Here is a 13,437-nt window from a genome sequence, read left to right on the forward strand (position 1 = left end):
GCGCGAAGCAAGAGAAGAACAGCGATACCTAGAAGCAGGAGAACGGCTAGTCCAGCAGACACCGTGACCACGACGATGACACGAGCGGAGAGGCCGGATGACTTTGTTGAAGACCCGGCGCCGGGCGAGGCAGACGACGTCGTACTCGTCGCTGAGGTCGTCACTTTGGAGGTGGTGGAGAGCGAAGACACTGAGGAGAACGACACGGTGAATGATGTCGTTGAGGTCGTGCTCGCTGAAGTTGACGGTGCTCCCGACGGAGTGGCAGAATTTGAGGACGAGGGAGTGGGAGAACGGGATGATGTCGAGGATGATACATGAGAGCCTGAGCTAGTCAATGTAGTCAAGGTCACCTGCCCCGTCGAGGCCGAGGGAGCGCTTGTGAACCGCGAGGAACTTATAGTTGGCGAGGAAGTGCTGGTGAGCGGCGCGGAGGTACTCCTCAACGTGGAGACGCTTAAGGACGAGGAGCTAGTTCCCGTGAGCGAGGGAGTGGTCGTAGATGGTACGGCTGACGAAAGTGTGGAGATAGACGAGGATAAGAGACCGGAAGATATGCTTGCAGAGATCGTCGAAACTGTTATGAAGGACAGCGAGGGGGACGAGAACGAACTTGATATTGCGGTGCCCTTAGTAGACGTCGACAAGCCTGACAGTGTGGTCGACAGCCCAGACGAACTGGGTGTCGATGTTTTGGATACTACAGTTATCGACTTGGAAGGTGACGTTGGTAGTGTCAAGGTAGACGTTGCCGCCGTCGACGCGCTGGGACCAGTAGATGAGACTGCAGAGCCGGTAGTGTCCAATGACGAGGCCGTCGTGGTACCCATCTGGCTAGTGCTGGTCGGCGGTCCGGGAGTCACAATACTCAGTGTACTCACACCAGTCAATGTACTAGTTTGAGTACCCATGCTGGCAGTGCTGACTAGACTCTGCGAAGTCGTCTCAGCTGAAGTCACGCTTGCGCTTGAAGGAAGGGACGTAGGTGGTGCCGACTCTGAATTTGTAGAGATAGAGCCTTGAGTGCTCGCCTGCGAGGTCGACAAGGTGGACAGCATCCCGGAGCTCCATGCAACAGAGGACGAAGGCAGAACCGATGGCATGGAAGACATAATCGTCATTGAGGTAGGGCCCAAGCTACCAAGCAGCACAGTGCTTGGCCTGACGGAAAGTGTGGGCGTGTAATTCTGCACCGACGTTAGAACCGATGTCAAACTGCCCCTTGCCGGCGAAGTCTGCGTTGACGTCCCTAGAGGGTCACCATGGCTGGGCTCGCTACCTGATACTGTCGTGATAACGACAGAGCTCCGCAGGGTAGAAGTAAAGGAGGCCGAGGTGTCGGACGGACGTCTTGTGATTATGGCGGTTGCGGTCGACGCTAACGACTTGCTCACGGAACCTACACCGCACGACACATCTATATTAGTTTATATACACCAATGCACAGTAGAGAGCCAACCGTCTGAGGGTAAGCCCGCCGGCAACCAGCCCACTTGACCTTGCCTAGTAGGGACCACATCTGTCCTAGAATATCAGAAGGTCCTGAGTGAAGCCATGGAAGGGTAAGAAATACCGTCTTGCAGGACTGTCACGATGAATGAGCCAAACGTAATTTGGCTAGTGAATCCAAAAATCGGATCTTCGAGGTTCACAACCTCAAGGCTGTGGAGCTGTGTGGGATCAAGACCGCTAAAGGAGAACAAGATCGCCTATGAAGGTTCACTTAGCTGTAGACTGCCTGGAAAAAAGAAGCTGGATTCGCACCGTTGTTGGTTCCTCGCAGCGTTCAGACGCATCGACCAGCATAAATCGTGATCCATCAGCTGTGTGACAGTTCAAGCACGCCGCATAGAGTGCCCCTGCATCCTGCTTGAGGCCGACATAATGCACCGCAACAGTGTTGGCTACAGAGCGTGTTCAGTTCCAAGTTCAGTTACGCTGTACAGCAGGAGACCCGGTCACATACCAGGAAGCAACGCGAGGACTCTGTCCCCCAGACGATCTGCGAACACATATTCGCCTTTTGCATACGTCGCCGTGTTCCACCCTGTCGAGAACGTTACGAAGGGGTCGGCGAGGCCAATCGTGTAGTTTCTCAGCACGCCTGCGGCTGCGAATCGGACAACGAAGCTAATGATACATAGCAGAACGAAAGAGAGGTCATAACGAAAGGGCATTATCAAGGTAAATCCGAGCTAACACGCAGGGACGACCAGCATCCTGCAGGGACAGTTGCGCACAAGCGAGGTGCAGCGAAACCTCAAATGAGAAGACATAGTACGCACCTGCATCAGTAAAAAGGTACGAAGCAAATAAGGTCCCGTGACCCATGCAAACCCGCACGTCACGGTCGGCGCATTACTAGCCCTTGCAAGACATCCCGTGGCGTCACTAGTATGCTGGGATATTATTTGACATCAAACTGCTGTCTAAGTATTATAAAACACTACCAGTCTGGTCATACTTATAGAAGCGCTTATAATAAGGTGGCGAGCCTGCTATTCAGCATCCGAGGACTGGGAAGATCGGACTATTCGTGTGAGGTCCTCCCAAGACCGAAAAATACTTGCGGCCCTTTGGATGGTCATGGCAGAATCCTCGACCTGAAGCTCACTGGAGCCCTCCTGATATAGTGTCTCTGCAATAAGTGCATTTGGAGGGTTTCTGAATACCAGTGTACGTCTAATCTCTATTCGGGCGTGAAGCTGCTTCGCGTAGCGGTTGCGGGGTCTTGAGCGCAGAATGCCATACCATGCGATGGGTCTAACGACATCGCAAGTGCCACTCGTTTCTCCTCGCGCAACTTTGAATTTGTCATAGAGAATCTAGAGGGTGTACCGTGACAGAAAAAGACAAATTGTGGTGCACAAACATTCTCAATCAAGCCGAGATCGTGACAGTAGGCCAGTCTCGATCAGTGTGCCAGTTAGTTAGCCAGTCCTTGCCTCGGATCTAGTGTTCTAGCTCTTCAGCAGCATATGAATAATGCTACTATTCTACTCACAGTTCGACCACTTGTTCCCTATCTGGTGCGTGATAATCGCATATTATTGTCAACTGATGATTTGCTTCAGCAATCTCACAGGAAAGTAGCAAAGATGTAGGTGTCTAATCTGCGGAATTTTCTTATACAGTAGTCATGATCCGGATGACATCCTCAAAAGCCTGCTTTGAGGCCTCTTGGTGCATGAAAATGTTCTTGGTGTACAGCTCTCACGGTGCTCAATTTGACAGGGCTTCCGGCACATATTCACGAGTTCCTGCACGGCACTCGAGGCCACCTTACGTAGTATGAGGAGACTATTGGCTGGTGTAACAAGTATGTGTCAGAGCCTCTCGTATTTTCGACATAAACTGATACATAATTCCTGTAGTTTCTCGCTGTCAACTCCCTGCTCAGGTGAGCCTAACGCGACTTCTATGCTGACCTTGGTTGCTTAATATACGACTTCAGTTCTGTTGAAGAGGTTACAATCTCTCGCTTTTCAACATATTGTGCACTAGGCAGTTCACTAACGTAGAGGTACGTCATCCCGCTGTCATCGATGCAGCTCTGTAGTCAGCGGCCCACCACTTTTTCGCACCTGTGCATTTCTCCTGCTATGTAATGTATTACACCCGATAAATAATATGCCACAGTCGTATTTTGATTGGATCATCTGCGGGTGACTGGTCTGTCACGGAAGCGAACCGATATCGCAGTGGATTGATTAGTGTTATGGATGCAGCCCATACAATCATTAGTCGGTCTGGCAATGTATCACAATAGTTGGTATAATGTCATACCATGCATGACCTTATGTAGGCTGCTAGCCTCGCCAGCCTTGCATGCTCTCGATAGTCATATGGGCCTAGCTACCTATTTTGGCTCTTACATCACCCCGCTGATTTATCATCATGGCAATACAAGACTGTAAAACAATAGCGGTCTCTCGTAAGCTGGCCGGACCTTACAAGGCCATACGAGTACATGCATGGCCATACATAATGCGTTCCTTTTTGCTGATGCTGTCAGACGGTCAACAGACCGCGGCTAGTGGCCGTGATGGGGGATGTCAGTCGGCTTTACCGCCTCGACGTACGGCGACGACCATCATGATGGTGACAGACAGCATATACGCGAATAAGAGCGCACCAACAGCGCAATGTTTACGCAGGCCGTGCGCCCATAATGTGAGTGATCGAGATCCTCTCCGGGACGTCATCACAATTCATTATGCGGCTAAATACATCTGCCGGCTCAATATGCACAACGGCCAGTGCATTGGTGCTGTGCATTGCTACCATCTTCGCAATATCGTGACACGGCGCATGGCCCGTCGTCCTGATTGGTTTTGCAATTCCCTACGTCGAAGGGATCACTGCCCAAAGGGGAACGTCAAGTCCGCCTCGCCTCCCTCGAAGCCCTTCCACGTATCCTCGGGCTCAAGCGGCTGGATACCTTGCGACTCCTTGATGTGTACGACAGCGTCGTACTGATCCGCAACGCTGCACTTCGAGTAGTGCGACGGTAACTCCGTATCCCGCCGGTAGATCACCCCGATGAAGCGCTGATAGCGCGGTTCATTGAGGAATCTGGGGGCGACGAAGATGACAAATGTTAGAATGTTCAATTAGAGAGATAGGGAGAAGAAGTGCTTACTCGGTCAGCTCGCGTGGGACCTCACGTTTCTTCGCCTTGCCCTCGGGAGTATTTTCAATCTTGTGCGTGATAATGATACTGTCACCCTTTGCCCATTCGTCGAAGATGTGCTCAATGGAGGTATTATGCGGAGGATTCATGCGATGGATGGCGGAAGGTTCGTCCCATCCATAGGCAGCAGTAACTGCGCGAGCATTAGCAAGTGCACTTCAAGAACGTGATCTCTCTGCACAAACCAGTTCCCCTGTTCGTAAGGAAACCGACGTTGAAGACATTGTCGTCGCCAAATATCTCTCGGCACCGCTGGCCGACATTGATCTCCCCTATGAGATTCGGATAAATCAATTGGCAGAAGCTGACACTCGGCACTGCAGACCTCTTCGCCTGCCCATGTCCGTCGCTCTAGCGTCGCCATTATGCGAATTATGTGCCCAGACTATGATCTTCGCCGGTGTAGAGCTTCCGTCCACGTCTGTGGAACCCAGATAATTTGCGATATTCACAAGCGTCCGAGCAAAATGGTCGTCCCTTGATCGAACAACGCTATGAGCAACCACCAATAGTTCAAAGTTAAAGGCTGCCGCTGACCTTAGGTTCCAACTACGCGTGTCCTCCAGCATCATAGTGCGGTAGTACTCCTCGGCGTCCTTCACAACTAGTGCATTCATCTCGGCAAAGAATTGCTCCTCAGCAGGGTGGCCGTAGTGTCCATCGCTTTGTTCTTCGATGTACTTCCTGTGATTCAGCAACAGGGTCCTTAGATTTGAGATGACCTCGGCGTGACAGTCCTAATGATGGGCGTCATATAGTAGGATGTCTGCTTGCAACGGCGTCAAACGCACCTTCGCCAGGCCAAACTGCGTCTCGAGAGCATACCGGGTGGTGTCCTCGCCGAATCGCTCAAAGCAGTTGTACCTGCACGTCCATCAGCGCAACACTCAGACAGTAAGAGGACCCGCTCACTTCTTGCGCGCCTTCTTGGCGCCTTCTGGGTCAATTCGCTCGAGGTACTGGATGACGGCTTGGGCAGAGCGGTGCAGGGAGTAGAGGTCCATGCCATAGAGCGAGACCTTATTGTATGCGTCCCCGGTCGTCTTCATGACGCGGTTATTGTGCTCTCTCAGGAACTGGATGAACGGCGGCATGACCTCATTCTTCCACATCCACTTGGGGAACCTGCGCAACGCAACGCAACGCGCAGGGATGAGATGGGTAATCATACAGGTATTTTTGATTTGCCGCACCTTTCAAAGTCGCGTAGGGCATCGCGAGCCGACTTGATCGAGCCGCCCTCGATGGCGCCGCCGTGGATGTATCTGTTTATCCTCAGCGCGTCCGGCCAATCAGCTTCTACAGCTACCGCCGTAAAGCCTTGCTCCTCGATGAGGCGTTTGGTGAGATTGGCACGGTGGGCATAGAACTCGTAGGTCCCATGCGAGCCATCCCCAATGAGAACCACCTGCGCATTACCTGCACCGCTGTCAGTTGCTTTCAGGGTGTTCTTGGCGCGACTCCGGCGTACCGATGGCCTTCAGGAGAGGGTCGTACGCCGAGTGCTGGAAGGACAAGGGGGAGATGTGGCTTTCGAGCAAGCTCTTCAGTTTCAGTGTGGTTGCGGACATTGTACGAATGAGACCCGGCGTTGTTAGTTGACGCAGCTTTTGGGGTGCGCGAACTGGAGGCAGCCATACGGTGTGACGCCGCTATGACATACACTCAGAGGAGAGTGCTGCACGTGATGACGCGCGATGAGGGGAGGCATAGCGTTCTCGGGGACAAGGATGGCGGGGAACAGGCTGAGGCCAGGGCGGGATCGCCGCGCGGGCGCACATGGCGGCCTGCAGGCTACCAGATTCGATCGGGACACGGTATGCTCGGGCGCTGCCGTAATTGTGGCTGCTTGCAACGTTCGCATGCCCCTCCCAGTCGCCCCTCCCCGTCCCCGCCCTTGGTTCCTCCCTTCATGCCCAACACCGCGTACGTGTCTCCTCCACTCTCCTCCTCGCCCCCCATCCTCAGCCCTGAATTTTGCAGCGTACATACCGCCCATAGGAGGTCCTTCGCCGTCAAGCACTCCGACGGAGAACCACTAACTAGGGCAGACCTCCAGTACGACCTCCTCCACCATATTTTCTCCAACACGCAGGCTGTGTTCAGCGATCCGTATCGCACCCTCAATGGCGCACCTGCCGGCACAAAGGTCACCTTCCGCGAGCTGTACATCAACTCGCTCCTCCACTCCCCGCGCTGCTCAAAGGCCTCGAGAGACAAGATAATCGAGTCCCCCGCGTTCGGCATTGAATTTTCAAAAATGTCCCTCCTTTCCAATGTTGGCCGCATCAACACCACAATGGCCTGTGAGTATGCCTCGATGCTCGGCACCTTACAGGCACAATGTGCCCCTGAGTCTTGTTTAATTGCTCCTGTCATCGCGTGCCATTGAAATTAACGCGGGATCGCGCTCTTATCAGTGGCCATCTGGTAGTCGACACAGCTGACCCGTTGCTTCACGGACACTCATCGAGCCTTCTCCTTTGACAGTCTTTCCCGAGATGCGCACTGCCCTACGAACGTATCATCCCGTGCCATCCCTGCAGAAGACCAACGGCAACCTTCAGGACGCGCCGCGCATCAAGAACATCCTCAAGTCGTGCTACCTTGACAATGAGATCAATGGGATTATTCTCTCTCCTGCGGACATCCTTTCTCGAGCTGTCAGTTGTTGCTAAATACCTCACGCGCAGTAGACAAGATTGACCCCCATCTCCAGCGGGCGGGACAGGTACCACCGACCACGATCGTTAACATTCTCTTCACATTCTCTACCCATGCCCCGGTTCGTTCATTTCACCACCTCGGATGTTTTACCGGCTCACAGGCGCCGTTCTGCTAGTCCATCTCGAGAAATCACTTTGGGGAATACGCCCACATCGACTTTCTCGATTTCTTCACCCCCATCCAGTATTCTTCGGAGACACGTGCACACGCGTTTCTCTGGCTCTGCTACCATTACCACGAAGCACCGTCGTTTAACCCGTTCTCCGACGACCACGCGAATGCGCATCCTGGGCACATCCCAGCGCTCCGCGAGCTATTGCCTGAAGAGGCCGCGCTAGAGAACGTCGATCCCCCAGACGAGCGTGACTGGGGGGAACGCATGACCCAGCAGCGTCGCGACTTTATGGAGAGCAAGTCGCGCGAAGAGGAGCTCGACCCCTCGCATGAGGAGCGGCCGAAGCCGCGGGGGAATGCAGCGCGTAACCGGGCCCGCACACGCGCGACGATGAGGGAGATGGCCTCAGTGGCAGGCCCGGAGCCCGCAGCCGGTGTCGCGGAGCTGGACAGAGAAGCGTCGCCGGCGGAGACTCAGGACGTGGTCTCTCCCCTGCAGGACGTCCACAGAGAAGCTCCAGAAGCACGTGCCACGCGCGTAGGCGTCTTTAAGACCGAGGAGTCGGGCCAGCCGCCAGTGTGGGCCCTCCCTCCTCCCTCCCCAGTCACGCCGTGGGACATCCCCAGCCCACCCAGTCCGCCTGCCCGTTGGGGACACCATCGGCTTGCCCCCCGCGCTGCGCGCCACTACCCCTCGCCGCCGCGCCGGCCGCCTCCGTCCCCCCCGCCTCGCCTCCCGTCTATTCCTGACCTTCTTGCCAGCCCTCGCGAGTGTGCAGAACCTTATCCCCGCCCCCGGCATGCTCGCCCGAGCGCAGAATATTTCCCCACGCACGGCCGACCGACGCGCACACGCGACGTACCCGTGCCCACGCCATACCTCGGCTCACCGTACCAGTACCCACCGTATATCCACCCTTCGCGTCTTCACCCCGCGTTTATTCCCGCACCGCCGCCCCCGCCACCTCCTCCGCCGATTCCTCGGCGTTCGATGCTGGAACGTGAGTGGTGATCTTCTCAGAAGGCCCCCCGCTGCGCTGATTGAATGCATCCTTCCAGAGGCGTGGCATGTCATGATGTCCACGGACCCTCTTCTAGACTCTGACAATGAAGAAGCCGATGAGGATAAGCGGCTTGATTACAGTGAGCACCCGACCTGAGGCCCTATCGCGCGCTCCCTATTCATCGAATGCCTCCACAGTCCTTCGGCTGCGTATAATCAGCAGATTGCGAGGAAAAGAACCGACCCCGGAGCCCGAGGCGATACCCCCATTCGTTCCAGTCATTCACAACAATGCCCGCTTGTATACCGCCACAGCCTAGGTCTCAGGTAAGACTGCCGCATGCTATATATATGCTTGATATTCCGTCTTCGTTCTGCCACTACTGTACTGTTAGCGCTAACCATCTGCGAAGCTCACCCCGGTTCGCATGTGTATCCCACTCATCAGACAATTTCCGCGACCCATACTCGCGTCTATCTATCGTATATGCACCCAAATTTTGGTTTTTCGGCAATGTATGGTATCTTCTCGTCATATCTGCCTGCTGTGCACTTCCATCCGCTCGCGGATATGTACGATTAAGCAAGTATGTACGGATAATGTTACAGGCCACCGTCCTGCACCGCAAAAAGCCCGAATATATACAGGGGAATCGCAAAGGGGATAAGTATGCACGGACAACGGCGAGACTCGGCACAGAAAACCCAGGCGCGAAGGGGGAACAGGAGGCGAACGGAGAGTGCAAGAACATCAGAGGAGGAGCGGATATGTGGGAAGCGAATCTAATCCTGAAGCATAAAATTACAATTGCGGTGGGAATCCTCATGACTGTCACAGATGATGGTACGATGGGGGCACACGGTACAACAGTATGAGCAGTCTTCTTGACGGTCGTTGGGGTTCATTCGGCGAGCCACTTCTCGCACTTCTTCACGTATTTGTCGAGCAGCAGGGCCATGTCCTGGATCACGAAGGTCAGCACGACCCGCGCGAAGAACTCCGACGCGTGTCGCAGCTTGAACTCGATCGCTTGTCGGACGTCCGCCGGGAAGGCCGCGTAGAGGGGGGCAGGAGGCGTCGACATCGCCGCCTTGGTGTGCTCGTCCAGGATCTGCGCCTGCTGGAAAAGCCGGGACAGCCCCTGGACGTACGTCGCAGGAGAGTCGAGGCTGCGGTTTGGCAATGAGCAACAGCGTCCGCGAGCCTAAAACGCATGTCCCACGTACTTTTTCCCGTTGGTGATCTTGTCGAACTGGCGAGTGAGCCTCCCGCCCCACGTTGCCACCTGTGCAATATCCCGTCAGCTGCCGCGCGCGGACGCACATGCCATACAGAGGGCTATTATCCCCGCACTCACCCCGCTGCTCTTTTTGGTCACGAAGCCCTCGCCGACACTCAGCTTCTTGCCAAAGTTGCCCACGACGCTGTCGCACACGCCCACAAACTCCTCCAGCTTCGCCGCCCACGCCTCGCCCTCGCGCCGCCCGATGCTCCCGATGCCCAGCGCCATCCCGCTGCTCACGTTCCCCGCGCCGAAGTACTCCGCGCTCCAGTGCTGCACCTCCTCGAGCGCGGTGAGCAGCACCTCGACGACGCGGATCTTTTCGGGCACGTTGCTCAGCTTCACGCCGCCCTGCGACCACACCTCCTGCGGGACGTGCAGCCGCCGCGTGATGTACCCGCCCGTCTTGGAGGTCATCGTCAGCCGCAGGAGCGTCATCATGTGGTATGGCTTGCGCAGGGGGTCTGGCGGCGCGAGGGCCGGTAGCGGGGACAATGGCGCCGCCGGGATGTTGCCGTGGGGTATTGGCGGAGGCGGCACGAGCGGCGCCATGGACGCTGTCCCTAACGGAGGTGACATTAACGCCGTGTTAATAGATATATGCGGAGGTGCATTCGGGTTGAGACGAGAGGGAACAGACGCCTTCCTGGGCACGGGAGCGCTGTTGGGCATGGCAGTTGCGCCAGGAGGGAAATACGAATTACTGGCTCCTATTGATGGTCTTCGGCCAGGCTGTGACGATGCTCTGCTGCGCGAGTTGATGCCCAGACTCGATACCGTGCTCGCCGGCAATGTGGATGCATTCAGCCTGCTCATGCTAGGGATAGACGCATCTGAGGTGTTTGACTCTGTTGGCGAGGACGCCATGGTCGAGGAGGCAGGAGCCGACATCTTGACCCGTCGCTGAGAGATGGTGCCGTTCACAGGGGACGTGTTGATCAACGGTGACCGGCTGGCCGGGGGCCCCATCTCAGAGCGCGTCGAGAACGTCGAGCCGCCGCGTGGTCTCTGCGACGCATACTGACCAGCAGACTGAGTCGCCGGCTCGGACGCTGTCCTGGACAGAGATGAGCTGACACGAGGAGTGATCGCTGAATCCGCAGAAGATGGCAATGGCGGCAACGGCGGCGAAGGTCGCACAGAGTCGAAGTTCGGCTGAGACCTTGGCTTCGACCGGCCACCATCGTCCCCGTACCGCGGGCCCGGAACAATTTCATTTGTTGGGGACAACAGATCCTCAGACTTCTCTTCCTGCAGCGACGCCAGCCTACTCGCAGAGTTTGTCCGTGAGTGGCTGACTGAGCTGCCTCGCCCCCGTGCAGTGTCGGGGATTGGTATTCTTAGCGTGTTTGACTGCACTGGAACGGGGATATCCGGTACAGTCGGACTAGGCGCGGGAGGTGGCAGAGTCGTTGGTGGAGGCGCGGGTGGAGGCAGGGTTGACGATGCCCGGGGTCGCCCAAGTCGCACAGCAGGGGCGGCAGACGTCCGATTTGGCAGGCTGACCGCTACACCTGGGGTCGCACTTGTCGACGCATACGGATGCACAGTAGTGATAGGTGTCGCAGACGGCTGTCGACCAGCAGATGGAAGAATGGTCGATGTGGACAGCGCAGCGCCCATCGCTTCAGCAGCATCCAGCTCAGCGTCCTCGTCGTCGCCTCGCGCCGTCTCAGACGAATGGCGTAGATTTTCGCGGCTCCGCCGCCGTATCGATGTCGGGAGAACATGCAGCGAATCGGAGGAGGATTCTGTTGAGGGTGACGTGGATGAGGGCGTAGACGGGCGCGTCGACGTTGTGGACTGAGATATCACAGATGAAGCGTAGGTAGAGGGAGGAGAGTGCTGCGGCAATGGTATACTGTAGATCAGACTGAGTATGTTCATTCGATCTGCATAGGTATCATGCTAGAAGGTCGACCACGACCACGACGCGGTCAATTCACGAGGTGTTTGAGCGGGAAGTCGGCGCAACTCACAATCGACTTCAAACGCCTGACTTCCTCCTCCTGCGCTACGACGCTTCTGCGTCGCCCGTTCTGCCTTCTATGACTTTCTGTGCTATCCTCACCTCTCATGACCCGCTCCATGACCTCGCTGAGAAGTGCTACGCTCTGACCGTATGCAATCACGGCGCCATATGGGTCGTCGTTGGTTGAGTCTAGCCGGACCGCCTCGCGGGCAAGCTCTAACGCTCGCGTCAGTGCACGCCGTGATGACGGACGCGTTTCAGAACGGTGGGGTTCCGGTTGCAGCAGCTGATCCGACGCAGCCTCAGTTGGCGATGCAGCCTGCCTGGCGCGAAGCATGGATCGAGGAGGAGAGTCTGAGAGATGGTCTGGAGAAGATGGCGCACTCGGCGGCGGTGATGAAGACGCAGCTAGGCGCGCCTGTGAGAACGCAGCGACCGCGGCCAAACTGGCTGATGCAGCCGGCCGCGTATACGGATGTGTCTGAGAGCTCGTACCGGTCTGGTAGTCGTGCATATCGGAGGCTCGCTCGTACGTCGCATACTGGGCGGGCGGCGATAGAGCTGGGACGCTGGGTATCGGTAAAGCCGGCGGAGGCCCTGGGGGCGGGGCGTGCAGGACGGTCGAGCGACGCCGTGTGATGAAGGCAGACGTAGAAGCGGCACCAGAAGAACCTGCACTATCCTGGGACGACTGCCATTCGCGCGACCTGTGTATGATGGGAATCGGTGGACTCTGCCAGTCAAGCTCCATGGAGAGCATCCAGCAGGGGCGGGAGAAGCGTCTGAGAGGTTGGCGTCAGGCTTCAAGAGAGGGAGACACCAGCACACCGCGCGGTGGAAGCCTAGGAGGCCGTCCGCTTGTTCAACAATACGACAGCCCGTTATGGCTTAGCGGTGGATCGCCAGAGGTATGGAGCTCGGGGCTGCACGTTGCACGACGTGTGCAAGGAGAGTAATAAAAACTGCGAGCTACGCGAGGAGATCAGGACGCGCCGGGGAGTTCAGGAAGACTGTAAGCCGAGGCCAGGGCCGTCCCAGGCTGGTGGTGGTTCAAGTGCTGGCGCCTAATGCACCAGGACAGTGCCGCGTCGATCGAGTCTGCACGGCGGGCACAGCGTTGAAAGTGGTCGCCAGGGATAAATTGACGTCGTCGAGGAGGGGAAAGACGACCGAGAGACAGTTCACAGGGTGGTGATCTCTCTAGTGCCGCTGCAGTGGGGAGAGGTGCTGTAGCCCCGCGAGTGTAGTGGCGGAGTCCGAATCTGGCGGTAACAACTTTAGCAGGCGCGTATCTAGCCAAGATGTCCCGCCACTATCCACCCCTGCCCGACGCTGTGCCGCTCTCGTGTCCCTTCCCAGCAATCACTGTTTCGTGGGATGACACCTGCAATGAACTAGAATCATGTTTTGTTGGCCATGGCCGGGATGGTGCGACGCCACCACGATGGCACGGGCTGATCATCAGCGGGTTCCTTTCTCAGATGCGACCGATCTGCCGTCACCGGCTATCCATGAGCACAAGTCTGATCGAGCCATGGGTCCTCCTCCACACGACTAGACTCATCTTGCCAGACACCTCATCATATACGCCATGTACGCAGTCAAACAGGCAGTCAATGGTATAGCAAAGGCCAAAGGAGCGGAT

The 13,437-nt window shown here is 56.4% G+C and overlaps 5 protein-coding genes across 5 annotated transcripts; 1 reads left to right on the forward strand and 4 right to left on the reverse strand.

Annotated features, from left to right (window-relative positions):
* Positions 1 to 945: 945 nt before the first annotated feature.
* POSPLADRAFT_1072508 (hypothetical protein) lies at positions 946 to 2,255 on the reverse strand (the record flags this gene model as incomplete). The annotated part of the gene is made up of 6 exons (XM_024482519.1): positions 1,967 to 2,255; positions 1,765 to 1,904; positions 1,574 to 1,709; positions 1,460 to 1,519; positions 1,194 to 1,399; positions 946 to 1,137 (listed from the first exon to the last, which is right to left on the reverse strand). Exons 1-6 carry the CDS (start codon positions 2,175 to 2,177, stop codon positions 946 to 948), a joined length of 945 nt encoding a protein of 314 aa, XP_024344503.1. The 5' UTR covers positions 2,178 to 2,255.
* A 420-nt stretch (positions 2,256 to 2,675) lies between these two features.
* Positions 2,676 to 3,326, reverse strand: POSPLADRAFT_1115172 (hypothetical protein; the record flags this gene model as incomplete). The annotated part of the gene is made up of 2 exons (XM_024483448.1): positions 2,676 to 2,825; positions 3,282 to 3,326. Coding segments are annotated over 2 exons (195 nt in total), but the record flags the coding sequence as incomplete, so codon positions are not given.
* A 1,032-nt stretch (positions 3,327 to 4,358) lies between these two features.
* POSPLADRAFT_1042907 (hypothetical protein) lies at positions 4,359 to 6,264 on the reverse strand (the record flags this gene model as incomplete). Its single annotated transcript, XM_024478182.1, has 9 exons — positions 4,359 to 4,575; positions 4,643 to 4,826; positions 4,879 to 4,965; positions 5,019 to 5,185; positions 5,231 to 5,430; positions 5,485 to 5,557; positions 5,606 to 5,818; positions 5,887 to 6,112; positions 6,165 to 6,264. 9 exons carry the CDS (start codon positions 6,262 to 6,264, stop codon positions 4,359 to 4,361), a joined length of 1,467 nt encoding a protein of 488 aa, XP_024344505.1.
* A 341-nt stretch (positions 6,265 to 6,605) lies between these two features.
* POSPLADRAFT_1042908 (hypothetical protein) lies at positions 6,606 to 8,857 on the forward strand (the record flags this gene model as incomplete). The annotated part of the gene is made up of 7 exons (XM_024478183.1): positions 6,606 to 6,619; positions 6,695 to 6,999; positions 7,184 to 7,356; positions 7,413 to 7,478; positions 7,605 to 8,535; positions 8,594 to 8,677; positions 8,736 to 8,857. The coding sequence occupies 7 exons, from the start codon at positions 6,606 to 6,608 to the stop codon at positions 8,855 to 8,857; spliced, it is 1,695 nt and encodes a 564-aa protein (XP_024344506.1).
* A 582-nt stretch (positions 8,858 to 9,439) lies between these two features.
* Positions 9,440 to 12,543, reverse strand: POSPLADRAFT_1042909 (hypothetical protein; the record flags this gene model as incomplete). The annotated part of the gene is made up of 4 exons (XM_024478184.1): positions 9,440 to 9,707; positions 9,765 to 9,823; positions 9,896 to 11,665; positions 11,800 to 12,543. The coding sequence occupies 4 exons, from the start codon at positions 12,541 to 12,543 to the stop codon at positions 9,440 to 9,442; spliced, it is 2,841 nt and encodes a 946-aa protein (XP_024344507.1).
* Between the last annotated feature and the right edge of the window lie 894 nt (positions 12,544 to 13,437).

This window comes from Postia placenta (assembly GCF_002117355.1).
Source record: "Postia placenta MAD-698-R-SB12 unplaced genomic scaffold POSPLAscaffold_1, whole genome shotgun sequence".
Classification (NCBI taxonomy): Eukaryota; Fungi; Basidiomycota; class Agaricomycetes; order Polyporales; family Adustoporiaceae; genus Rhodonia; species Rhodonia placenta.